Genomic DNA, 27,661 nt, shown 5'->3' on the forward strand with positions numbered 1-27,661 from the left:
GTCTTCATTTTTGTCTGGAATATTCATTTAGCCTTTAATATATTACCTTCCGTTACCAGTTATTTTGTCCTATTTTAGGTCCTTCTCTGAAACTAAAATGAGCATGCGTGAGGACAAAGTTGGTTTAAGCTTCTTTGGACCTGAAGCCCATGGAGCACGTGGTTTGTTTTCAACAGATATTATCTGATTAACGCAGGACACAGGAAATCCTGACGCTCTCTAGATGAAAATGGGTGTATATTTATTTATTTATTTTTGCAGTACGCGGGCCTCTCACTGCTGTAGCCTCTCCCGTTGTGGAGCACAGGCTCCGGACGCGCAGGCTCAGCGGCCATGGCTCACGGGCCCAGCCGCTCCGCGGCATGTGGGATCCTCCCGGACCGGGGCACGAACCCGTGTCCCCTGCATCGGCAGGCGGACTCTCAACCACTGCGCCAACAGGGAAGCCCTTTATTTTGTTTTTGAATGATGATTTTTGCAAATGCAGCGTCCACCAAGATGACTGTTAAGAGCCCAGGTCCCAGGGCAAAACTGCCTGGGTGTGAAGCTTTAAAGACTGGCTCCATACCACCTGTGTGACCTTGGGCAGATTACTCAACATCTCTGTGCCTCAGTATTCTGATTCGTAAAGTGAGCATCATAATAGCACCTCCTTCATAGGGCGGTTCTGAGGATTAGTAAGTACATTCAAAGCATTGAGAACCATGGCTGAAAGTGGCAGACATGCTATATGCTTTGTCATCCTGTCTCACCTGCTTGACGCGACAGCACCACCCAGTAATTCCCAAATTGTTAAGGCCAATACACTTGACTTCACTCCCAAGTGGGGATTCCCTCAAGAGCAGCAAGTGGCCTTCAATTCCCCTGCCCCACTCTCCTGGAAGTATCCTCTGGAAATGCTCTACAGATGGAACTGAAGGACCTCCGGCCAGTGGCCTTACTTCAAAGCAGAGAGGTAAGGCTGAAGAGCCGCCTTGGCCACCGATCTGAGCCAAAAGCCAGTGACCCCGGAACAGTTCAGGTCTAACAGGCCTCGTAAGAACCTGTCCTCTTCTCCCAAGGAATTAGGGTATTTGCTCTGACTCTGGACGCTTCTTAAAAGTCTGTACCGGTGGTGGCACTAAGTGTGGGGTGTGTATAGCACAGAGGATGTGAAAAATAACCCTCTGGATATAGAAAAGCAATGTTTTTTTTTTTTTACTTTATTTGTTTGGTTGCACTGCACAGCTTGTGGGATCTTAGTTCCCCGATCAGGGATCGAACCGGGGCCCCCGACAGTGAGAGCACGGTGTCCTAACCACTGGACCGCCAGGGAATTCCTGGGAAAGCAATCTTAAAATGTTTCTTTATTGAAGTTTAATCTTGCCTCTACTAGATATAATTTAATACTATTGTATAATATGTATGTAATTTATAAGTGAGAGATATATACCTGTATGAAAAGCATTTTCTCAAACATGTGGGTTCTGATAGAGACAGTTCCTGGAGGTGCAGGGTTAGCTGGGAGAGGGTAAGGACTTGAAATGAATTCAGGATAGAAATAGGGAGTAACCTGAGCAGGGGTGAGGGAGAGAGGGCTTGTGGCTTTACGCTTAGGAGCTGGAGACATGGCTTCTCCCCACCTGTTCCCAAGAGACCATTCATGGACTTCTGTAAATTTCCATAGTGTTGTAGAAATCAGCATATTTCCTCAAAAGTGCCACAAGTTCAAAGATGCGGGCAGGGAGGGTGTCTTGGGCATCTGGATGGCATACCTCAACAGATCTCGGCCAGGACAGAGGTTACTATTAGTGGGAAAGGGCTGGGCAAACAGATTGTCCCCTCTGAAGCACTCAGAGGACCCTCCTGCCTTCTCTCAGAGGAGAGATAGGAGAAAAACACTCATTTATTCATTCAGCCTGGTTCTCCACTGATGGCTTAGAATGGGGGTCAGCAAACTTCTGTAAAGCGGCAGCAAGTAAGTATTCTCAGCTTAACCAACCATATGGTCTCTGTCACTATTCAACTGGGCTGCTGCAGGGTGACAGCAACTACAGATGATCTGGAAACAAAAGGGTGGGGCTGTATTCCAATAAATGTTTAGGACTCCGCAATTTGGAATTCATATGACTTTTACATATCCCCAAATATTATCCATCTTTTGACCGCAAACCATTTAAAAATGTGATAATCGTTTTTAACGCGCAAGCACTACTACCACAGGGGACGAGCTGGATTTAGACTGTGGGCCATCGTTTGCCAACCCCTGGCTTAGAGAAAACACTACTTTTGTTGTCGTCATTGTTTTTTTTTGTTGTTGTTAAGTGTGAACATCAGTCCTGGTCCTTAATTTGAGATCGATGAATGAAATACTTTTTTCCTATTGTAGCTAATTTTTCATTAAACCTCCAGAAGTTTATCAACGAGAGCTAATTCTAAAAGCCTATGAATATGGAACAGGGAATCAACATAATCCCTTTTGTTGTCAGTTTTTCTTCAAATTAGATATTGAATGTCACCGAGATTGTTATCTTTGTCTTTTATAAGGAGTGGGTGGAAATAAAATTACCCTAGTTAATAATATGCAACAAGCTAAATGTTAAACTAGCCCAGCCTCAGACTGGAGTAGGTTTAGCAGGCTGAAGGTGAGAGAAACTCTGACAGAAGAATAAATGGGTATTCTTTCTACCTAAACTAAGATATGTACTATTAACACTGGATGGCATTTACAACGTCAAGAGTAAAATCAAGGAGTATTCTGTGCTTTTCTTCCTATGATGCAGTGAAATACTGAAATGTAAATACCAATAATCAGCTAGAAAAGCAACGTAGCTTGCCTGGATTTCAAAACATATAAGTTAGTATCACAATGAAGTTTAACAAAATTGCTATGATCTACTTCTTGGGAACTGGAAGTTACAACAGTCTGAAGATGAAGTGCCCGGTGCCAAGGCCTGGACCAGAGCTTCCGCATCCCCATACCTCGGCCCCTGCCCGGGATGATAATGTGTATCATTAGAAATGAAGGAGACAGCTCTACTGTCTGCAGACCGGCAGCATAATGTTTTCTAAGCTAACTTAGCCATGGGAGGCTTTAGAGGAAGTGCAATTCTCAGTATCTTAACGATATTGATTTTACAGTTAAGATAAGTGTGCTCGAGCACATTTAATCATGACACTTGACCAGTTATTTTGCAAATGGCTTCATGTTCTGGAAAACACTTGTCCTTCTTCACGTGGCCTAAGGTTGTGTCAAGTTAAAATATATATTTAATCCAGGAAAGCTATACAGTTGAATGAACCATATGCAATTGCCAATAACCGACTTTTCAGAAATAATTTCATATGATTCAACCTAATAGTGTGTATGAAATAAATTCTCAGTTGGCTTTACAAAATATGCTACATTTTTTAGTAAATATGCTTCCTTCCCACCAAGCTTGCCAAACAGGTAGACTGTGTCATTAAAAAAGTTACCAGCATGAGGCATATGCCTTTATATGTCCTGTACAGTGACCGTGCTTCCCTAAAGTAGTTATAGTCATTAAATACGTTAATAAGGATGTACAAAAAATTGGTACTGCTCCTTCGATTTGCCTGTGTGACAAAATGAGCTGACAACCCCCCTGTACTTATTTCATTTACAATCTACTCAGGGAGCTAAAGTGGAGTCATATTTGGTTTCTATCCTCATCACCAACATTAACGAGAGAAGCAGGTGTATCATAATGCTTCTGAGGAAACAGGACACACACACGCACACACGCACACACACCCCTTTCACAAGGGAGTGTTCTTTAAGCTTCCAAGCAGGCCCACCCCTCTGTGGACAGGCCCCCCTAAGTGGACAAGCCACCCCTCTGTGGACAGGCCCCACTCTGTGGACAAGCCACCCCTCTGTGGACAGACCCCCATCTGTGGACAGGCCCCCATCTGTGGACAGGCCCCCGTCCATGGACAAGCCTGTGGACAGGCCACTCCACTGTGGACAGGCCCGCCCTCTGTGGACAGGCCCACCCTCTGTGGACAGGCCCACCCTCTGTGGACAGGTCCCCCATCGGGGTCCTGAATACACACCTGTGCTCGTGCGGTACGTGCCCGTGTGTGCTGGCGGCAGAGGGTCCCCCTGGCTCTGGCTGAGACTCCTCATGGGGGGCTTCTGATAGACGCGGTCTTCATAGATGGGGTCTATGTGGTGCTCTGGGGACTGCAGGGCTCGCAGCTCCGGGCCCAGGTGGCCGTGCTGGCTGCTGTATGAGGCCCGGGACCCAGCTGAAAGGAATGGACAAGGAGACAGTAAGACCCGACCGACATTCAAACAGAACTTGTTTTAACCAAGACGTACTTGAATCTGGGGGGGACAGGAATGTTGAACTCTGCAGAAAATCAGATGAATGGCAGGAAAAGGTCAAGCTGATCAGCTTATCTGCATCACCCAGCTGCCTTGCTTTGTGCCCAAACCTGATCTCTGTATAAGGATGATAATGATTCTGAGATAAATGCCCATTGAACAGGGCCAGTGAAACAGCATCTTTCCCAGCCTAACGAATGTAACAGGTTTCCTCATTAAAGAGATCAGTCAGATTGAAGTCAAACCTAAAAAGCTCTTATTATGCCTTAGTCCTTGCACCTGAAATTTTACGACAGGAATTCTTATTTAAAACGATGAGCAAATGCATAAGCCAGGGTGGCAAGCCATCTTGATGTTGTTCCTGAAAAATGGACCAGAATTTGTTCTCTCATCAGCAGTTTTTCCCTGGACAATGAATGAACCAAAATGTTCGGACTTAACAGTAGTCTAAATCCCTGAGAGAAGCAGATTTTAAAGAAAAAGGTTTTCAAGTTACGTTTTCCTTTACTCTTACCCTCCAAATGGAAGGATCTGCATTTAGTCTACCTTCCCCTGAAACAGTTCAAATGGTTGCCACAAACTGGTTTAATTTATAAATCGAGGCTACATAGCATTTGCCTGTAGTGGTTGTAAATCCTTATTTGTGTCTTTTTTTTTTCTTTCTTCACTGTATAGGAGGAGGTGTGGCTTTGAAGCAGTGCTGTGGGACAGGGAAACTCTGCGCAAGAGGAAACACTCTCGTGAGGGTTAAGAGCTTGAGTTGACACACGAAAAAGAAGATGTTGACTGAGAGCGAATATTTCGTCCGAGGGAAAGCCAGAGTCACAGGAGTAGACATGCCAGGAGAATCATCTCCACGGGGACAGATGGAGTGGAGGACATCTAGGGACAGTGAAGGGGCATCAAGGAGAGACGGTTATCTAACAATGGTGAGCACAGGACACACACAAAACCCAAACAAGGCTACAGATGATTTTAGCAAAGACCCTTCAGCTAACTCTCCAAAGCTAATAACCCGCATGGCACGCTGGGATTTCACTGTCAACTGCCTTTGAATCATCCCAACTGGGAGCCCTCCATTCCAGCTTAAAGTTAGAGGGAGTTGGAGTTCCTTGATTTTGGTAGTGTTTGTGGACACTTCTCCCTCTGTCCTGCTGCTTGCCGGCCTTCACCGGTGGCCACCTTAAAGCCAACATCTTCAGTGCTCAGTGATTGGGCTGCTTCCTCAGCATGATCTAACCCCAAAGATTTTGATATTCTTGTCTAGTATATTTGAGGACAAAGCCATGCAAAAGTTTTGAAATTGCCAACAGATAAATGTTTTACTGGTTTATTTTACACAGGCTGCTTTATATTTAAATCAACAGAATAGAGCAATTCTGAAGGAGTGGGGCAGTGCTAAGACTTCTATGAATTCGGTCTGGATAACAAACACTGAATGTTTTGAGGAAGGGAAGGGAATCAAGTGGGCAAGTTCCTTACCTTTCCCTTTGCTAGTAATTAAATAAGTTCTGATTTAGAGAGCGTTCAGATGAGTGATAGATTCAAAATAACTGTTTTACATAATTAGGTTCATTGCATCTGATTTATCAAATGCCAACATCACACTGAATATTATCACATGCTTATATCTTCCAGGAATCTATTTAAGTACGATATGCCTTGAGTTCCTGCTGTCAGTTCTTTCTACCTCTGAAGGTTTTGATAATATTGCCAAGGACTTACAAGTGTAAAAAACAAGGAAACAGTCATTACATCCGAAAGTCATATAGTTAAATAAAAGTCATATAGTTAAATAAAAGTTATCCATCCCTGGTAGATTTAGAGGTGTAACTTTATCACCATTCCTTGGTTCTAAGCAGCTAAAAATATCCAACGATGAACAGTAAAAGGACCTGCTGATCTTTTAAGTGGCGACATGAGCTGAGGGTATGACATATATCCATTACTATGTATAAAACAGATAACTAATGAGAACTGACTGTGTAGCACAGGGAACTCTACTCAGTGCCTATGGTGACCTAAATGGGAAGGAAATCCAAGGAAGAGGGGATATATGTATACATGTGGCTGATTCACTTTGCTGCACAGCAGACACTAACACAACGTTGTAAAGCAACTATACTCCAATTTAAAAACAAGAAAAAAAAAGAAAATACGCTTTTCTTTAGTAGTCATTTTCTTTTACCATCTAGTTCTATTTGACAGTGAGTTCTCAGCGTTAACACTGGACTCAAAACACCACTTGTAAACATCTGCATCTTTGCCAGAAACTGAAACAATGTTAACAAGAAAAATTGCTGGAGAAACTGACTTCGTTAAAATGTCACAGATGTCCAGGTCAATTATGTTGGTGGAGAACCATTCTGAGAGCCTCACCTGGACCAAGCTGAGGGCTCAGAACAGCAGTGTGACAAAGGGCAATGGAAACATGGATGGGCCCAAGAGAAAAGGGAAAGCAGACCCCACGGACCAGCCCAACTGCATCAACCGGTCCCCCGCCATTGCAGACCCAGGTCATGCAAGTATAATACCTGTGTCCAGACTTTATGACCAATTTCTGCCACAACGCTTACAGCATCCAATGTTAACCTTTCAATGCTATCATATGCTTTTACTCGTCCTACTTCTCCTCTTCAGAAGACAAAGTTTGGGTCTAGAGAGCCCAGGCCCTGGCAGTGTTCATATATATAGTATGTTTCTGAAATCAATGGGTTTTAAGACTCACATCTAAAGCATGAATGCTCAGCTTACAGGCTAAGAGAGGTTGTGATCCAGGAGGGCTGAAGGGTAGTGTAACAACCACATGGGTGCTCTGTGCAGGCCAGGCCCTCCTGAAGGTCCGGGAGCCCTGGAGGACTGGGAAGAACCTGCAAATTGATGTAGGAACAGGCTTGAGACATTTGCTGCACAAGAGCTACCATGTGTCCTAGGACCTCAGTCACTGGCCCACTGCTGCTAGGGCTGACTTGGAAGGATGTTCAGATGGCTCAGAACAGGTCACTCCTGGCCACTCAGCTGTGGCGCTGGTAATGGGAGGTGAGAGGAAAGGTTCAGTTCTGTGGCAGAGATGTGTAACCAAGCAGGACCCTATGGGGTCTTCCTGGGACAGACCCCTCCCTCCATGTCCTCTGCTGTAGCTACTCTCTGAAGTACCTTGATAACAGTATCTGATGTACGCTTCCTGAGTTGTTTTACAGATGCTAAAACCACCACCAAATAGAAGAAATTAACTACTGGATGACCGTGAGCCCCGAGACCTACAGATGCCTAAGGATTGATAATGTTAACTGTCCTGTTACCTCACCATCAACCAATCAGAGAACTGTGCACGATCACATACCCTGTGACCCCCTCCCTCACCTGGCTTTTAAAAATGCTTTGCTGAAACCCTTCAGGGAGTTCGGGGTATCTAGAGCACAAGCCACCCATTCTCCTTGCTTGGCCTTGGCCCTGCAATAAACCTTTCTCTGATCCAATCATTGACGTTTGGGTTTGTCTCACTGTGCGTCGGGCACAGGAACTTGCATTGGGTAACAGATGGAGATATGGGCTCCAGGGGCTCAGAGGGCAGACTGGACCCTGGAGAGTAGAGGGGCCCTAGACCTGGGACATCCCCTGGAGCTCTGTAGGTACCTTCACTCCAGCACCACCACTTACAAGAGCAACTCCTACACAGAAGTGTAAGCAGGTAGGTTAGGGAGTCCCTGGAGAAAGAGAACCAGGAATGGCTTTCTTGACAGAAGAGAACCCATTTTGGTCTAAGCCATTTTGTGATCTACGCCTGGCTACAGTGCTTGCCGTTGAACACATCTCAGTAATTAGTGATCTTAAGGGAGGGAATGCAGAAACAAGGGAGGAGCATTCAAGAAACAACAGTGCAGCCTTGGGGCAGGGTCCTGGTTCCTTAAGGGATATACATAACAATATACCTTTGAGTTCTGCAGAAACTAAAACCCTCACTCCGGTAGAGGATGGAAGGATGATGCTGACCTTCCTGACTTCAATCAGCTAAAGCTTGGCCTCTGTCAACCTGTGCCCCAGTTCTATGCTGAATTCTCCTCTGCTCAAGCCCCCTCATGAAGATGCATGGACCCTTAGCTTAAAACGTCCCCAATTTTGCTGTTTGGGGAGACTCTGCTTTGGCAAAGATCCCCTGTGTTCTCCTTATTCGCTGCGAGTAATAAATCTTTCCTCTTCCTGCTCTTTGGCTCGGTTGTGGCTATTGGCTCAACACCCACCAAGAAGTGAACCCAGTTTTCGGGGAACAGAAGCTTGAAAGCATGGCTGCCTCTCCAATTCTGCACACAAAAGGGGGCCTTAGGAGCACAGACGTATAATGTCCAACAGTTTGAAGTAAACTCAAATAGCATCTAAAGTAGTAATTCTACTGCTCTTTTCTTGTGTCATTTTTTTTTTCCCAAACAAACTGAAATAGGGAGACATGATTTGGGCTCCAGATTTGTGTTTAACCAGCTGCGCAAATCAAGGCAAGTCATTGAACCTCTCTGAGCCCTGGTTACCTCTAGTGTAAAAATACAAATAATAGGGCTTCTCTGGTAGCACAGTGGTTGAGAATCTGCCTGCCAATGTGGGGGACACGGGTTCGAGCCCTGGTCTGGGAAGATCCCACATGCCGTGGAGCAACTAGGCCCGTGAGCCACAAGTACTGAGCCTGCGCGTCTGGAGCTTGGGCTCCGCAACAGGGGAGGCTGCGACAGTGAGAGGCCCGCGCACCGCGATGAAGAGTGGCCCCCGCTCGCCACAACTAGAGAAAGCCTACATACAGAAACGAAGACCCAACATACCCAAAAATAAATAAGTAAATAAAAATTAAAAAAAAATACAAATAATAGTATGTGTTTGTATGACATGGCATTGTGGGAGGATCAAGGTCAGAGAAATCTGTGTGAAGGGCTCTGCAATTGATAAAGCAGCGTAAACATAGGTATTCTCACGTCACTCGATCTTAGAATCAAGAAATTGTTATCTCATGAAAATATATCTTTTGATTCTAAAACACAATCAAACACTGTAATTTAAACTATCAAAATATCAAAAACAACTTAAGAGATTTAATTGTGAAATATTATAAATGGAAAAAAAGCTGATAATTTTGTGAAATATCATTGGAAAATGTAAATTTTAAGGTTTTATTTTTTCTTAAAAAATTAATGTTGCTTTTTAATGGATAATTGTAAAGAATGAAGGAATGAATGAAGTTCAAAGGGAAAGAAATATTGAAATAACCAAGAGAAGGTGGAATCCTTTTTAGAAAGGGATATGGCATACATTAAACTTGCTGAGCGAAGATAGCAAACATCTGCTGATCCAGAAGGAAGCCAGCGATGGACCTGCAGGGAGTTCTTGACATGGAAAGTAATTACAAAGCTGAAAGGGCAAAGTATCCTCACTGCCTTGCTCGTCTCATGCCTCCACCCCACAGAGAGAGAATCCAACAGGCTCTGTTCCATTTGACCAGCAACAGAAAACACTTCTAGACTGATTTGCAAATAAATTTCTACTTGCTAGATTTTACCTAGAGCGTTCACCCGTGCCAGTTAATCCATATTGATTGATACGTTCACTCATTTAACACATATTTACTGAGTGAGCAACTTCTAGGAGTTTTGGACACCATGATGCTTAAGACTCACAAGGTCCCTGGCCTTGAAAATAAATCAGTCATCACATTTAGAGATAAAGGTACTGAAGGAAAATAAAGGAGGGTGGGGAAGGTAGACAGTGTCGGAGGGTATACTGTTTTCATATGGTGGTCAAGAAAGTTCTTTATGAGGATCTGACATTTCAGCAGCAGACTACTTAAGGGAGCCATGCTGGAGGGAGATCCATGTGTTTCTCAGATAGAGGGGACCAGAAGTGAGAGCAAAGGCCCTCTGTCGGAGAGTCAATTCAGAATACTTACAGAAGTGACCACCATATTGTCTTTTAAAAGAAATGCCAGTTAGTATACGGACTCTTTATAAGTTCATACCACAACTGATTATAAAAACTGAACAGATATTTTTTAACTCACAATTTCACAATCACAGTAACCACATTTTCAGCAAAAGCATTTGAAATATTCAACAGGAGATCACACTTAAGGAACTCATGAGAACTGCATGACCAAAGATTCAGCTCAAATACATATATGTATATATATATATGTGTGTGTGTGTGTGTGTGTATGTATACACACATACATACATATATATACACACACATACATACATATATATATTTGCATTTGAATTTTCATTCCTTAGAATATGATTAGTTCTCAAATCTTCATTTCTTCCTTGCAGAATCATCTGCGAGACTTTGAAACAATGATTCCCGAACACAACCCCCAAAAGATTCTAACTCAGTCCATCTAAGCGTGGAGCGGCGAGGTGCATTTAATGGGCACCCCATATGCCTCATCACTCTACTACAGGAATCACCCTGACAGCCTCCCTGTCCCAGATAAATCAAAGAGAGAGGAGATAGGCATATCCGAAAGAAATCAGTATCTAATGTGTTACAACCCTCAATTTACCATTTCTTGCTTTCTTCAAATAATATCATTTACTACCACATTATGCCAATTACTTTACTGAACAGAACGAAACAAATTCATTCTGTTTTTCACTGGGACCCATTCACATTCTCTTATTTCTATACTATACAATTTCTGGCTCTCTAATTCAATGTGAATTCACTTGCTTTTGCAAAGAAACAATATTTGCAGGTTTTCATTTGGAAATATCAATATTAGGTTCTTAAGGACACACTGCCATTGACCTGTTCTCTTCAAATTTGGGAGCCAGTTTCACATACTCATTTGCAAAGAAATGGAAGGACCTAAACGACATACTGGTCAGTGGACCACAGCAAGCTGACTCGATGAGTTTGTGACCAGATGGCACAGCTGAGTACTTTCATTTCTGAGATGAAGAGCTGTCTTCAGAAGAAGAGCTATAACCTTCTTGTGCTATGAAGTAAAGTCCAAAGTAAAATCTAAGAATTCAGGGTTTTTTAAAAATATTCTGTGTGCAATCAGCTCATGCATTGCTATTTATTAGTGAAACCACATCTTTGAAGGGCAAAATAGGACTTTTATAGAGACACATAGAGCCTGGCAAATCCCCTCGCAAATCCCCACTGCACCTCTTCCTTGCTGAATGCTCTGATTTCAGGGTATGTTCCCTGCAGATATGTTGGCATCACTAGGCGACGTGGCCAAGCAGCATGGCCTGTGTAGGCAGAACGCCTTCCCTCTGTGAGAGTTTATGGCTTTGAACTAGGTATTCTGTGGACTTTGAACTTCTTAAAAAGTCTGGCTTGATATTTGTTATCATTAAACTCCTGGGAGAAAAATGACCTCAGCAAAAGCACTTTCAGAAATACAAAAGGTCACATAATTTTGGTTAACTTTTTAATATCATAAACGGGTTCTAAGTAAATTGCCAAGAGATGCAAATATTACACCTTAGATGTAAGAAATGTTCGCCATGATACTTACTTGATTTATTCTTGCTTTTTGCTTTTTGACACAAATCAAAATTCCAAAATCTACTTCCTACTCCTATGCCAATTCACATATTAATTTCAGTATTTAAAGGACCCTCAAATATTTCCTGTGTATCTTGAGTCAAGTCCATGCACTAAATTTCATTTGCAAATGATCATCATTCATTGAATTAGTTTGACATCTTATCTCATATTGTTATAAATGTTAAAATATATGGACACATTTCCTATACGATAGGCTACGAGCCATATTTGTTTGGAAGGGAGATTATTAATTCATTTGTATTCAGTGGTAAAATTGTACTGAAGCTTAATAATTTCAATGTAACAAACAGGCCATCTGATGATATAAAATGATTCTATGATAAGTCTGTTTTGGAAAGCAAAAAATTTCCTCCTGTTCCATCTTTTTCATAAATCCTAGCTTTTTCCTATATTTTGCCAACGTAATACTGCTTTGCTGCTATCACGAAGAACTTGAACGCTCACACGGTCTCTGACAATGAATAAACGCAGAAGCATTTGCTTCTGTAATTTTCTTGATAAAGTTTCCAATACAACTTATTGTAATTACGACACTTTACCTCACCTTTTACCAAATGAATACTGTCATCTATTGGGGCTCAAATACTTTACAGTGAGAATAATTTAAAGGCCAAAATCCCTGGTCAGGATGCAGCAGTAAGTGTGCCCCTGTGATCTTATCTCCTTGTCTTTCCTCTCTAACCACAAGCATTTCTTCCCAAGCTGTTAGAAAAATAGGCTTCTTTTGTTCAATTCCTTTTGTGACAGGCAGGCATGCACAAAGTGATGAGACGGTGGTAATGAAGCATGAGTAATGGGGAGTCTGACATCTTTGCATTCATAGGACGGACCATTTCCATTTTTATTTTCAGTCCAGGGTCATGTGGCTCCCTGCCCACACTGAACTGGATGTTGTTCTGTGTCAACTCACACATAGCTCCAAGTAAAGAGTCTGTGCAAACCTACTTGTCTAAGACAGTACTCGTACTAGTGAAACACACAAGATAGACAGTGGTGGTTTGGCGCCCGTCTGTTTTTGGTTTCTTATCTCAGGGTAGGTAGAGTGTGGCTCTGAGTGGACCAGCTGTGTGTTTCAGTATTTCTCAAAATGTCACGGGCATTTGAGTCCCCTGATTAACATTCAGGTTCTGACTCAACAGCTTTGGGGAAGGGCCTGAGGTCCTGCATTTTTAACAAGGTCTTGGGCAATCTTGGTGTTGCTGGTCCACAGACCACCCTTTGAGAAGCCAGGACTTACTGATTTAGCTATGGATGTATACCTTGGCTGCTAGACGTTTTCAACTTTGGCATCCTTCTGGAGCCCTGGAGATAGTCTCACATCTACACAGATACTCTTCTTCATCGACAAGGCGGATAAAACTCAACGAGTGTCATTTTCTCTCTCCACAGATGCTTCTCAATACCCCATCAGTGCAACGTTCCAACAGTACATCTGGAGTCTGGGTCTCAGACCCAATCGCTAGGGACAATGAAGAATCTTTGCAAGAAAAGAATCCAGGACAAGGTGTTTCTGACCCATCTTTTTTGTTATATCGAGATGCAAAGACAGACTTCGGCTGGGAGGGATGGGAAATCTTCATCCTGCTTTCCAAAGAGCTAACTGCTGTGGGGACTAAAGCTCAGTTTTCATTTTTGTGCATGTGGTTTCTGCCCATCAAAGGGCACAGAGGAAATTCTCAATGTACGGATAAAGAGAAGGGTTGTATCAGGCAGAAGTAAGCTAAGGTATGCAATTTTCTTCATAAATTGCTTTAAATATTTTGAAAAATATCTGAACTGAGATGTTCTGCATCTCAGCATCTTAAACAGAGGCCTTTTACTCAGATTGTACTAGATATACCATAGATAGATGTATACATTCCTTTTCAAAAATTTGATATTTATCTGATAAAACGCAAACTTCAAATGTATTCTCCCTGTATCATTTTTCTACTGCTTTCTATGTTTCACCAATACCCACGGAATGGCGTTAGTGATAATTGCAGAAGCAAAAGACACCATTAACTCTCAACATAATTTTGGGGGGGAAAATGGCAAATAAGCTGTTTCATAGATTAGTCATTCTCTATATTTACATTTTGTAATTTCTGTATATCAACACTTTTATTAAAGTTTTATTACTTTACTCAACATAATACTTGGCATACAAAAAAAGAGTTTGAGAGGGGAGGAATTATGCTGTGTAATAAACAGTTCCGAGGACTAAAATTATTCCTTGATTCTTTTCCAGTAAAAGCTTTAATATGTGTATGTGTGTGTTTTAGAATCCAGTTAGTCACTGAATTACACATGAGTAATTACTATTTGAATACAAGTTATATTAAAACATTAACTCCCTAATAAATGCACAATTGATGAGGCTATTAATTCTCCCACCCATTTTTTTTGGTCTGTTACGTTATCCAAAGAAGTTACTACTAACCACCAGTTGCTTTGGTACAGTAGTGATGTTACTGGTGCTTTCCTAGTACAGAAATTTGTATTGATTCTTCCAGTGCAGAACAAATACTACATATGCTAGAAGACTGTCAAGGTGAAGGGTCTGTTTGTGGCAGTGTCAACCACAATCAGCTACTGACTCAGCCACAGAAGGGACTGTGGCACGATCTGATTCTAACCAGCTGAGCTTATGACCTAAATGAATACATGTGTGTGTGCGCGCACACGTGTATGTGTGCACTTATCTCCTAGGGGAGGTTTTGACCCCTTTCATATGTTGCCAGTCCATTCAAGGAGAGCTAGGGTTGAAGCCAGAAACGCCAAGGAATGCAGGCAGGTATCAGTCCAGATCAGGACGGGCTCCCCCTCTTTAATAGCATGGCACCCGTGGGCCCAGGCACCATCCAGGAACCCAGACAGGAAAAATCAATGCTATCAAGTATGTGTGAAGATATTTACAAGCAAATAGAAATTTGAAGCGCTGCTCAAGTCCACTGGGTCAAGACCATTAATGGTTTTCTTTGGTTCCTTTGCTGCCAAGTCTCTACCTGCAGGTTCCTGGGCAGGTCCTTAGCATATACAGACGCCACAGAATAAGCAGTCTGTTTTATGATCGCTTTCGTCTCTGGAGTTACACACAGGGAGCTGCTAGCTCTCCCGGTGAGCCTATGACATTCCACGGACCGCTGTCTGGGCGTCTGTTAATACTGTGATACCTAAAGACATAGGAAGCCACTTTCCAAAGCACTGGGAAACTCAGAGGTGAGAGGACAGGCATTTTACCCTTCAGATTTTTAATACCCATTGAGCCAAGTTTTTCTGTTAGCTGTTGGTAATTTTTTCATATTTCACTCACTTTGGGGAGAACCTGGTATCTCTTTGTGTTCATGCTTCGCTTTGTACTAAGGATGATTTCCAATTATCAATGGGATGTAACACTTTCACCAACCAGCTAGCTTTATAATAGCTAGTTGAAGACATTTGTTGAATATCTACTAGATGAGGCGTGGTGAGGCATTCTGAAACATGCAGAAGGCTCAGCTGCCCTCAGGGAGCCCATAAACCCCCTTATTTAAATGCTCCGCCTCTTCTGATTGCAGAAAATTCAGGATACTTTCTTCTTTGTAGCAAAGTCAGTGCTTTCGTAATACACAGCACAAAAAAATACATATATTGATCAATAGATCTGCTTGAGATTAGCCTTTAGAGATTGTAGGTATTTCACTTTAGTTATCCCATGGCAAATGCAAAGTCTTATCCGTGTATAAAACTACCCCCCCACATATATACACACACACACATATATGTGTATGTACATATACATACACATGGGTGTGTGCATAGTGATTTTTGTCATACATTTAGAATATGGATAATAAGCAGAAATATGCATTATACGTAACATATATATTATGTATAACATGGGCTAAATATATGACACATTTTTTAACATTACAAAATGCAATTGACACAACATTGTAAGTCAACTATATTTCAATAAAATAAATTTTAAAAAATTATAAAATGCACATCGGTTAAATATCGTGGTGGGAGGGATTTTGATGCAGGCTCGGTTGCAAATGAACTCCATTTTGAGAGATTTTGAGTTATTAATTATCGAAGGTTCTTTTCACAGCTACTAAAACTATTGGTCTCTCCATAATCCCTCTTGCTTAGATAAAAAGAAAAAATGTTTCAAAGAAGCCTCACACTTATTAACGCAGAGATATTGGCTAACTAGGATCATTGATACTTAAAGTGAGTGGCTACCACAGACACCTGTTTGCCCAAACTAACCCACACCGGTGACCTAAATTGTGTAAGCACTGCGGAGGAACCAAGGCATTATTTTACCATCGATGTCCCATTGGCCCTAAGTTCAGAAGCACGGAGTCTGACGAGTGGAAGAAGCTCACACCATGGTGTCAGATACAAGCTAGGTTTTCTCACTGTGGGGTGCTGGGGTCCCCCTAGGAAGCCACAGTCCAGGTGACCAACCAAGGCAGGGCTGCGTGTGTCTCCGTGTCTCTCTCTTCCCATCTTATCACTTCCTTCTCTGATTCGACATTATACCTAAAAGCATTTTTCCAGCAGACTCCTATTTCTACCAGCCGTCCATGTGATCTGCAGCACTGAGGAAATAAGACGGGTTTCTAGACTTCAGGACCAAAGAAACACCTGGCTGAACACTACTTGGCCTATTTCTCAATGAGGGAAAAAGGGGATTGTCCTGAGAGTTGGCTCATTTCTGGGGCTGGAGAACTTGTCCCTTTTTTTTTTTTTCTTTAAATTTTTATTGGAGTAGAGTTGATTTACAATGTTGTGTTAGTTTCAGGTGTACAGCAAAGTGAATCAGTTATACATAAACATATATCCATTCTTTTTTAGATTCTTTTCCCATATAGGTCATTACACAGTATTAAGAAGAGTTCCCTGTGCTCTACAGTAGGTCCTTATTTTTACCTATCTATCTACCTATCTATCCATCCATCCATCCATCCATCCACCCATCCACCCATCCACCCATCCACCCACCCATCCATCCATCCATCCATCCATCCATTTTTGGCCTCACCTCGCAGCATCAGGTCCTTATTTTAGTCTGTTCCTCTTCAAACCCCTCACACCCTCACCTTACCTCCATGTCCATCGTCTCAAATAGTCATTCCCATACTCCTGGGGTCCTAATCCCAAGTGAAAAGAAGCTTACAAGGTGTTCTGGTGAAATTATTTCAAAAATATCTCATGGACCCTGATTTAAAAAAAAGTGGGATAAAAATCTCTATTCAGAAAAACCACCCCTAGCTCCTGCGTGCTTCCTGAGTGTGGTCAGACCTCCTTGGAGCCAAGCTCAGGAGAGCAGACCTCAGACCACGTGTGGCTTCGACCTCACGTACATCCCCGGTGCCTGCCCTAAGCTCTACCTTAAACCTGCATGGACTCAGGGCACCACTGGACACTTACCCATAACCGATATGTAGCCCGTCCCTCCCTAGCTATACCTCGTTCTCCTACTTGACTGAACCTGTCCGGTTGCACTTCGTTAAACTCCCCCCTCAAATGCTGCCTTCTTCAAGAGCCCTTTCCTGATCCTCCTACCTGGATGTGCCTCTCCCTCCACGGATGCCCCCAGCCTTTGGTCCTCTCTCACAGCTTTGGTATCACAAGATACTTCTGAACTGATATCACTCCTACCCCATTCCAGTCAAGGGAGACCCCCGGAGTCATGACTTTCATTGTATGTATATGTGAATGTCCAGTAGAGCCGGGCTGATATCATGATTCTCCATAGTAACAATAGTTATTTATTGGGCCCTTTTAACATGCAGACATGCTAATAAACAACTGATAGGCATGATCTCAATCTCACAGGATCTTTGTAATGACTCTGTATAATTGCTGCAGTATTGTTATCCCCACAATAGGATACGCAAACAATCTCAGAGAAGCCCTATTTTGTTCCCCAAACAGGCTAAGCATGATTTCACCTCAGGACCCCTGCACTGGTTATTCCCTCTGCCTGGTACATCCTTCCCCAGGTCCATTCGCCATGGCTCCTGGCTTCAGGTGTTTGCTCAGTGGACACCTTATCGTGGAGGGCTTGGCCACCCTGCCCTAGAACATCTCTAATTCTCTTAGTCTTTCTCCACCTGGCTCTTCTCACCACCTAATATCCTATCAGCATCAGACCATTACCTCTAAGAGGACAGGGGCTTTGGCCTCTGTTGTTCACAGATGTGTGTCCAGCACCTAGAAGAGTGGCTGGCACAAAACAGGTGCTCAGTAAAGACTTGTTGAACCAAACTCAACTACCCAAGGTCACGGGGCTGGTAATGGAACCAAGATATGCACCCATGTCTGTCTAGCCCCTCAATCCATGCTGTTAATCACTGCATCCTGTATTTGTGTAACTCAACATAATGCAATGATTTCTTCTACAACTGCAAGTAAATTCAGTACTTACTCATGCTTCTACTTGCTCTGTCACCAATATTAAGATGGCTCAGACTCCTTTGGAATTTCCCCAACATTCCATTCCTGACTGTCAACATTCATGTGTTGAGTCTCACCTTTCCACCCCCCAGGGATTTCTTTTCATCGCCCTTCTGGTCAGCATACATTGCTTCCCTGGGTACCATATTTTCCTCTTGTTTTATGCCCTTATTTAGCTAGAATACATCCTCCAATTGTGGTAACTTTCTAGGAAAGGGTGCCTAAGAGAGAGATTTCATGAGTACTTGCAAGTCTGAAAATATCTGATACTCTTTTTATAGATGACGGATAATGTGGCCGTGTACAGATTTTAGGTTGAAACTTACTTTCCCTCAGAACTTTGAGAGCATCACCTGAGTGTTTCTTTTCCTACCATATCACTACTGAAAGTCAGGTGGCAGCTATTTTATTCCTCTCCCTAGGTTTCAGGATCTATTTTATGTCGGTGCTGTGAAATTTCATGATGTAGAAGATGAAATATTTTCTATTCCAAGTGTAGGGTATTTCCTATGAAGACACAGGTCCCCCAGCTCTGAGGAATTGTTCTGCATTACTTCATCGATAATTTGCTTCTCTCCATTTTCTTTCTGGGGCTGTTAGTAATATGTCAGATCTCCCAGATTTGTCCTTTTTGGCTCTTGCTGCATTATTCTCATTTTCTGTCTCTTTCCCTGTATGTTCTCCTTTCCCAGTGATTTCCTTGACTATTTCCCACTCATTCTATCAAATTTTTAATGTGGGTAGTTATATTTTTTACAGCCTAAAGAGATTTTCTTGTTCTTTGATCCTTTCACATATCAACACAGTTCTTACTTAATAAATACAAGATCTTCTTAAATCTTTCTCAGTACTGAATCTAAAGTTTTATCTTGTTTCTTTTAATCTCCCCCTTTTCTGTAAATCAGCTCTGTTTCTTCTGAGAGGCAGTTCATTTTTCTGTTTTTTTTTCAATGCCACTAATTCACCCAAATTCCTCAGTAATCCTTGCTAATTTCTCACATTTGAGAAGGAGAAACCCAGAGGCAGCGTCTTCTGCTACGACATCAATAGAAATGTTTTCCACTGTGCGCCCCTGTATTAGAATTTATGATGAGAAGGGTGGGCATATGGGCTGGCAGCCTTCCTGCAGAATGAGAATGTGGGCGGCAGCTCTCAGCCCCCTGCCAGCCCATCACCCCACAAGCCTGTATGCAATGAACTTTATCTAGGCCACTAACAGCCATAACTGAAGTCTCACTTTCTCAGGCAGTTTGTTCAGTTTTTTTAAGAGATCACACCTGGTCTTCCCCCTGGAGTAAACGCTGGCCACAGGGTCGCCATCTTGGTAGGAGGGAGGGGATGCAATGGGAGGAGGGAGTCACTGTCTCAAGCTCTGGCTTTCAATGAATCCCTCCACCTTGAGCCTCGCTTCTCTTCAGCCCCCCAGCCGAACTCTGAAGGCTGAACCTGGCCAAACATTCACGTGAGACAGCCACCTCCGCCACGCTGACATAGCAGATTCTCGGGAGAAACTTCTACATTTTCATTGCTTATCATTCCTATCTACTCTGCTTTCTAGAACACTTTCAATGGCTTGCTTGTTGGTGACACCCACCCGCTGGTCTCTGTGTTCTTGTCTCTTTTGTGACTGCATTCTCCATTGTAATTCTGTACTCTATTTTTCAGAGGGTCTGAGGCTGGGGGAGGCAAATGAGCGGAGAGAGTCATGTTAGCTTAACTGTTGTCCAAGACACACTGTCATTTTTAAAATTTACATGTTCCCCGTTAAATTAAAGCATGATCAAAATCATGTAAGTATCAATAACATTGGAAAGGCTAGCACAGAAGTCTACATAAAGATGCCACTCTCTTACAAAAGAACAAAAAAGACCTGTTTACCCCATTTTAACTAGCAAGGTCGCCATGTGGTAGGGAGAGAAGGGAAGATATTAATTTCTGTGAAGAAACAAAAAAGAAAGGCATCAGGAAAGCCTTTGGGGTCCCTAGCATCCCAAACACTTAGCTCCAGATCCAGCTATTAACTCACAGAAACGGGATATTAAAACGACACTGCCTGCTGCTGTCTGACCTGGATGGACAGCAATTGGAGAGCAATCAGATACTATGTAAGTTGCAATCAGATGCTGCACGGAGTGACTTTAAAAGGAATGTCTGGGAGTCCCGGGCCCCCAGGCACATGGAGGCTGTTAGACAGGGGTCAGCAAGTACAAAGGAGGTTTGCTGAAGAGATTTTAGTACCTGCTGTCTCTGGAGAGAAAGCCTGGAGAGAGCGGGCTTCCACTCAGATATGGGTTCCCTGCTGTGAAATGGGATCCCAGAGCTGTAGAGGGAAAATGGCTGGCTGAATGATCACTTTATTGGTGGAAGCTGGAGACAGTCAATGAGTGGGAATCGGCCCATACTCCCCAAGTGCATTGGGGTGCAGGATGGCTCAGTGCACAGTGCAAGAGAGAGATCTGTTTTACTTTCTGAGCCAGAAGGAGATGCCTGGGCAGGGCCGGGGCTCTGAGAGCATGAGCTTCTCAGGAGGGGGAAGGGGCTGAGGGGCATGGCCAGCGGGGAAAGCACTGGAGCTTCTGCAGTTGGGGAAGGGTCCCCAGTGAGGTCCAGTTCCAAAGAACCCCTGGAAGTTCTAGACAGCCAGCTGTAACCACCTTGGAAAGAAGATGGAAGTGTTGACTGATATCACAGGCTGATCACATTCTAATTAGTAAATCTAAACTGGGATTTTTTCTTTTCTTTTTTCACTTGAGGGTGAGCCAGAAGGTTCACAAGAGTCGTTCAAGCATTTGTCCACAGGCAGGGAGAGATCACCTTCAGGAAATGCAATTTAAAGGGGCTGAAGCAGCCAGGTATCACATTGCATTCCGACCACATCCCAAGGGCTGTGGGATAAACAAACTCGCTCATTACCTGAGGAGACTTCAGGTTTCCTCTGAGAACCTGACAGTGCAGATTGCAAAGCTTTTTATCTAGGATTAGGCTTTTTTTTTTCTTTTTCTTTCTTATAACAGGTGCACCTGAAAGTATTAACAAATCAGGGAATGAATCAGATCTCCAAATACGTGGAATGTGGGATTTATAGTGTGTGATCCCCTCTAAACAGTGCGTTTGATGTCCCTTTGGCAGGGTTACAAGACAGACACGCCTGGACCAAATTCCTCTCCATATTAGGTCAGTTTTGATTACAATCGTTGGCTAAGAATCTTCATTTAATCCATTTCATTTTTACTTAAAAATAAGCTTCTGATGTTTGACTTAACTTTAATACATATTTACAACTCAGATTTCTATTTTTAACAGGATTAATTTTGTTCTAAACTGGAAAATGAAAGGATTATGTAATCTGCTTTATGAAATTGAACAAAAATTGGTGCTGCTAGTCATATTCAACAGGATGTTGACACATTTTTGAGATATTTTTGCTTCTTGAAAATCACTGGTCATCTAAATAAGTTGAAAACTTATACTGTATTTCTACATCTTTGGTGTTTTTCTTCAATAACACAAAATACACCACCTCTATCCATGTATCATGTGTATTGAAGAGTATAGAGATGTTGGATTCAAAGTGATCTAGGTTCAAATCGCATCCCTGTCATTTCCAGCCAAAGTATCGATAACTTTGGGCAAGAGACTTATCATTGATAATAAGCCTCAGTTTTCGAATCTGCAGAATGGGGGTAAGAATCACACCTACCTCATTAAGTTTTTGTTAGAAACTACATGAGACATGCTATTCTCTTGGCTTCTAAGAAATGACACTGACCTACACTTCTGGCTTATCTTTCTTTTGTCTGGGTTCCCGCTCAGCTCCTAGACCTCTACATTGGTGGGAGGCATCTGGGCTCAGTCTTTGGACCTCTTCTCTCTAAACTTACTTCCTATGTAGTATCTTCTAAGACTCATGGTTTCAAATACCGTCTACTTGCTGATGACTACCTAATTTTTATCTCCAGCCTGGGCTTCTCCCCTGAACTCCAACTTGTGTATCCAACAGTCTACTTCACATGTACCTTTTGATAGACAGATATCACACGTCCAAATCCATGATCTTGATATACACCAGCACTGCCCCCAAACCAACCAGATCCCTCTGTATCCTGCCCCATCTCAGTCAATGGTGACTCCGTTCTACTGGTTGTTGAGTCGGTGGCATCCTTGAGTCCTCTTTCTCTTACTGTCATCACCTAGTCCATGAGACAATCCGGTCAGCTCTACCATATATACATATCCAGAATTAAACCACTTTTTCATAACCTCCAATGCTACCATGCCGGCCCAAGCCATCACTGTCTCTTGCTTACATTTTACTGTAATTACCTCCCAACCTGTATTCTTGCTCTTGCCCTTGATCCCCTACAGCGTATTCTGTTACAGACTAAGCCACATTGTGTCGCTCCTCTGCACAGATGCACAACAGCTCCCGGGGAGGGGCACAGCCAGCATCCTGAAATCTTCATCAAGACTGATGATATGAGGCCTTCCAGCCCCACGTTGCTAGTCACTTTGCTGACCTTGTGTCATTTCTTTGCCCCCTTTTCTCTGATGCACCCTCACTGGTCTTCTTGCTCTTCTGCAATCACATCAGACACGCCTCCATTTACCAGCCTTTGAGACTGCTGCTCCTTCTGGTCAGAACACCATTCCGCTGGATATTAATACGGCCAGCACCCTCACTGCCTTCATAATTGACTCAAAAGTTACCTTCTAAGTGGAGCTTTCCCTCGCCACTCTGCTAAGAATTCCTGTGACTTTTCTGTCTTCTCCAGCTGAAATGAGGCCAGGGATTTTGGTTGATATTGATGAATTCTGTATCCCTAGGGTCTAAACCAGTGCCAGTACCTAAGAGATGCTTAATAAATAATTAAAGGAATGAATGCACCCAACAGTGTAAGTCACTGTCTACCCTGTATTCACACTTCCTGGCTATCAGTGACAAACCTCCAAAATCACAATCCTGAAAACGCAAACGCTATTTTTCAGTCTTGACTTTGTGCTTTCAGTGAGCAAACCAGGTGGCTCCAAACTTTACGATGCCTGGAACGGTACCAAGCATACAGATTTAGGTACGGAGGCCAAAAGCTCCAAGATTCCTGATCTCTCACAAAGGTTAGACTCGGTCCCCACACCTTTCCTGGGCCGTAGTTTGCTAAATTCTAAATAGGGCCAAGGATCTTATGCAACCCAAGTATTTATGCAGAGTTATAGAATAATTTGGAACTCAAAAACCCACCAGCAGCAATTTGCATGAAAAAACCTTTAAATGAATATTTAAAAGTATGCATTTGAAACAAAGTAATTCAAACATGAAAAGTGCTCGCTGTAGCTCATAAATCAAGAATCTTCAATGGCACAACGAATTCTTTTCCCACCAGGGAGCAAAAATGAAATCGTGTCAGAGAATTTGAGGAATGGATGGAAATGAGGAGGGAAGTGAAGGCACATGGGATTGTGTTGAACAACTGAAGTTCTCTGAATTCTGGCCAAAGCCTTCCTACCCACAAACAGACACAGACACACACACACACACACACACACACACACACACGCATCATATCCTCAGAAACATTCACTCCAGATATTAGAGTATAAGCGATCTTCACGACACATTTGCTTTTAAAGCTTCTTCCTACATTCAGTGACATAAGGAGCTGTCAGGCTCTCTCCCCGCCCCATTCACGTCCCCCCGCCACCAGACCCACACTCCCTATTTTTACTAAAATGATAGAGTGGAATATGCCCAAGTTTAGCAAGTATGATCACTGAGATAAAGAGCTGCAAGCTAAGACTCCTGGTTTCTTTCCCCAGGTCTGTGCAGGGGATGAAATGGCCTTTAGCAAGTCACCTGGGCCTCTCTGGGGCTGAGCTGCCTCTTCTCTCTGGTGGCTGGGAAGTGGGTCCTGGGGCTTGAGTCTCCCACAAGCTCCCCCAGGTTCCCACTCCTTGCCACGATCTAGTAACTTATTTTACACACTTCTAAAACAAAGTTTCCAAACTTATATAAAAGAAGATTCCATACAGGTCTCCCTAGCCCTGTCTTCCAACTAGATTGCCACTCCTGAGTCCCTACATACTAGGTATTTGGATACTGGCACTAGGTTGGCATCAGTGTCACTTCCAAAATTCTATTACAGAGAGAGAAGGAGTGAGTGAGAGAATAAGCATTCTTAGCAGATTTCAGGGGCAGCGGAATTGCAGCCTGCATCCTGCTACGCCAGGCCAGTCCACGCCAGCAATTACTGTGTTGAATTGAAAAGGCCCTTGGACATGCCTCTCGCATGCTTCCAAGTTCCTTTTATTTAATCTTATTTATCTTCACAGTCATCCATTTATGTCAAGAAGGGAAACATATGAGTGCAGCATGTTACTAGAGTGACACAATTACCAAATACCTTCAAAAGAGGAAAAAAAAAAAGACGGTAAATCCGGGTTAGTTGTCAGATGTTTTAGGAGACAAAACTTTAGTCGTTCAATCATAGTGTCTTGTTTAAGCTGAACATATGGTGCTACCAGCAGACACTCGCCAGTTCAGCCTGGTTTTTGATGGGCATAACGACCACAGAAGTGCCACCTCCTCCGAACTGGCAGAGAAAAGCAGGCTTCATCCCGAAAACCCAGTCCAGCCCAGCTCCCCCGTCCCTTTAATAAGCAGGCAACAAACTCAAGGGACTTCATCACTGGTTACTTTTTCCCCATTGCTGGAATCTATGTAATTTCAATGACAGGTATGGGAGTGTCCTTTCCTTTTCCCAGTGACTAAACTTAGACAAAATATAATAAATTCGAGCCATCACAAAGTAGTAAAAATTCAAGGCAATTAATCATGGGTTAACTTTTCATTACTACTGAAATCTTTGTAAGGTGAATGTCTGCTTTGGGAAAACTCCTTACTTTTTTCTACAACTGAATGTAGATAACTACCTGGGTGATCACAGAAAGTGTTATTTTTATTCTCTACACTCTTTTTCTGGATACGATCAACAGGTCTATGTGATTCTTTTATTTATTTATTTTTTTTGCGGTACTTGGGCCTCTCACTGTTGTGGCCTCTCCCGCTGCAGAGCACAGGCTCCGGACGCGCAGGCTCAGCGGCCATGGCTCACGGGCCCAGCCGCTCCGCGGCATGTGGGATCTTCCCGGACCGGGGCACGAACCCATGTCCCCTGCATCGGCAGGCGGACTCTCAGCCACTGAGCCACCAGGGAAGCCCTATGTGATTCTTTATTAAACTTGACTTTAAGGATGGATATCTTCGTCTTCAGATTGGCAGGGGATGGGAGGGAGAGAGAGGGAGAGGGAGAAGGGGAGAGGGGGACAGAGGGAGAGGGAGAGAGAGAGACACACAGAGACAGAGAGAGTGAGAGAGAGAGAGAGAGCACTAAGAGTTTGGGAGACTGCATTACTTCCAAACAGAAGCAACCGATAGCTTTGAGTTCAGATGCTACCACAGCCTACCTAGGGACACCCTGGCCTTCCCTTCCTTCAGCGGATGCTGAAAACCTGCCCACGGACACGCCCAGCCTGAGTTGGCTCCAGCCCAGCCGCCTGCCTGCCTCATGTCCGGGGCCCCAGCACGCGCCCAGGCGCCCCCGGGGCCGAGCCGCGGGAGGCGGGCGGCGAGCCCTTTACCTGCCAGGCTGCCCGGCCTCTGGAGGGTGGCCGTGGCATACAGCTCCTGCGTGTGCTTGCCGTACGGCTCGGACGCGTGGACCAGACGCTTGGTGGGCGACAGGGTGGCGTACGTGCCGATGGTGGAGCTCAGCTGGTGGATGGGCGAGGAGGAGAGGGTGGACTGCACGGTGGGGGGCGAGGTCACGCGGATCGGGGACAGGCCGGCCGAGGACACGACGATGTTGATGGGCGAGCTGGTGCTGTAGGACTTGGCCAGGCGGCTGGGCGACTGCTTGGGCGAGGAGCCGCGCGGCGCGGCGTAGGAGGCGCCCTCGGGGGCCGAGCCTCCGCGCTGCAGCTTGGTGGGCGAGCCGCCCTGGGGCGCGGCCAGCGGGGAGCCCCCGCGCGGGGGCGCGGGCAGCGTGGAGCTCGAGTAGTAGAGCGCGGCGGCGGCGGCGGCAGCGGCGGGCGGCGCGTCGGGCAGGTGGAAGGCGCTGCCCAGGCTGGGCGCGAACGGCTCCCGCAGCGGCGGCGGCGGCGGCGGCGGCGGCGGCGCGGGCTCGGGCCCCGCCAGGTGCCCCGCGCGGCTCGTGGTGCCCTGTGCGCGGGAGAGCAGAGAACACGCGCTCTTAGCCAGCGGCAAGCAGAGGGAACCCCCCGCGCGCGCCGCCCGGCCCCGGCGACCCGGGGCGGCGCGAGCGCGCCGGGGCCCCCGAGAAGCAGAACCGCGCGGGGTGTGGAGACGCACGCGCCCCTCCGGCCGCTTGGGAGCGGCTCCTGTCCGACCGAAAGAACAAACAAACAAACAAACAAAAACCGGAGAGCAAAGGGCGGCTGACCAGGGGATGGGGATCCCGTCTGACAAGTGGGACACGTATGCTGCTCACAAATCTCAGAGGTTTCTGGAAGAGCAGAGGCATCGCAATTGTCTCCGAACGCTCTGAAAAGGCCAGCCAGCGGGGCCATCGGGATCTACCTGCAGGCAGTCCCGATCTGTTAGTTTTAACGAGAAATTCAGGCGTCCAGCCTTTCCTCCCCATCCCGCCCCCCACTCGCACGGGCATTTCATTGGATACAGTTTCTACCTCTGAAATTGGCCAAGTTGCCTACTTATCTGGAGAACGTAAGAAATAAGCATACTTCGTGGAGTTTATTCTGTTGCCATTTTCCCGTTGGTTCTTCTTTGTGGATAAGTTAAAAGGAGGGGAAAATATGAAGTCGGAATAAATATGCTTGGGCTTTCAGGCTTTAAAAGAAAAAGCATTTCCAGAGGAAGCAGAGCAGTTGTAAATGAAAAGACTAAAAAACCCTCCCTTTTCTAGATTTTAACGCTGGGCTCCAAATCTTTCAGCATCTCTCTCTCTCTCTCTCTCCAGCTCGCTTTTAAGAGCCCCCTGCAGCTGTGTCTTCAAATTGAAAGCCAGTTGCCTCTGGTCTATTTTCAAGAACACAAAAGACAACAAGGGCTGGGGTGGAGCTGGAGAGACAGTTGGAGGGGAAAGCACTTTCCTTGAATCTGATCCAGAGATAAATTTGCATTCGAATGAAAACACTACATTGTCAACCACTTCTGGGCAGGAGCTCTGGGATCTTCCAGGCTTTCCCGGAGGAGCAGAAAAGTTTTTTGAGAGCAGGCTGGTGTGAAAAGGGGGTAGGACTGTACACAGAAAAAGAGAAACTGGGGAGAGCAGGTTCTGAAATTAGGGGTGGGAATTAGGTAGGGAG

At 44.4% G+C, this 27,661-nt stretch overlaps 1 protein-coding gene across 1 annotated transcript in view; it reads right to left on the reverse strand.

Moving 5' to 3' along the window:
• The window catches only part of CTNND2 (catenin delta 2), a 935,284-nt gene that overhangs the window by 379,340 nt on the left and 528,283 nt on the right, over positions 1 to 27,661 (reverse strand). The window contains exons 7-8 of the mRNA XM_079915963.1: positions 25,955 to 26,534; positions 4,057 to 4,251 (exon numbers count right to left, since the gene is read on the reverse strand). Of these exons, the coding sequence (XP_079772089.1) occupies positions 4,057 to 4,251; positions 25,955 to 26,534 (775 nt within the window). The remainder of the gene's footprint in view (positions 1 to 4,056; positions 4,252 to 25,954; positions 26,535 to 27,661) is intronic.

Source organism: Stenella coeruleoalba (genome assembly GCF_951394435.1).
Source record: "Stenella coeruleoalba genome assembly, chromosome: 3".
NCBI lineage: Eukaryota > Metazoa > Chordata > Mammalia > Artiodactyla > Delphinidae > Stenella > Stenella coeruleoalba.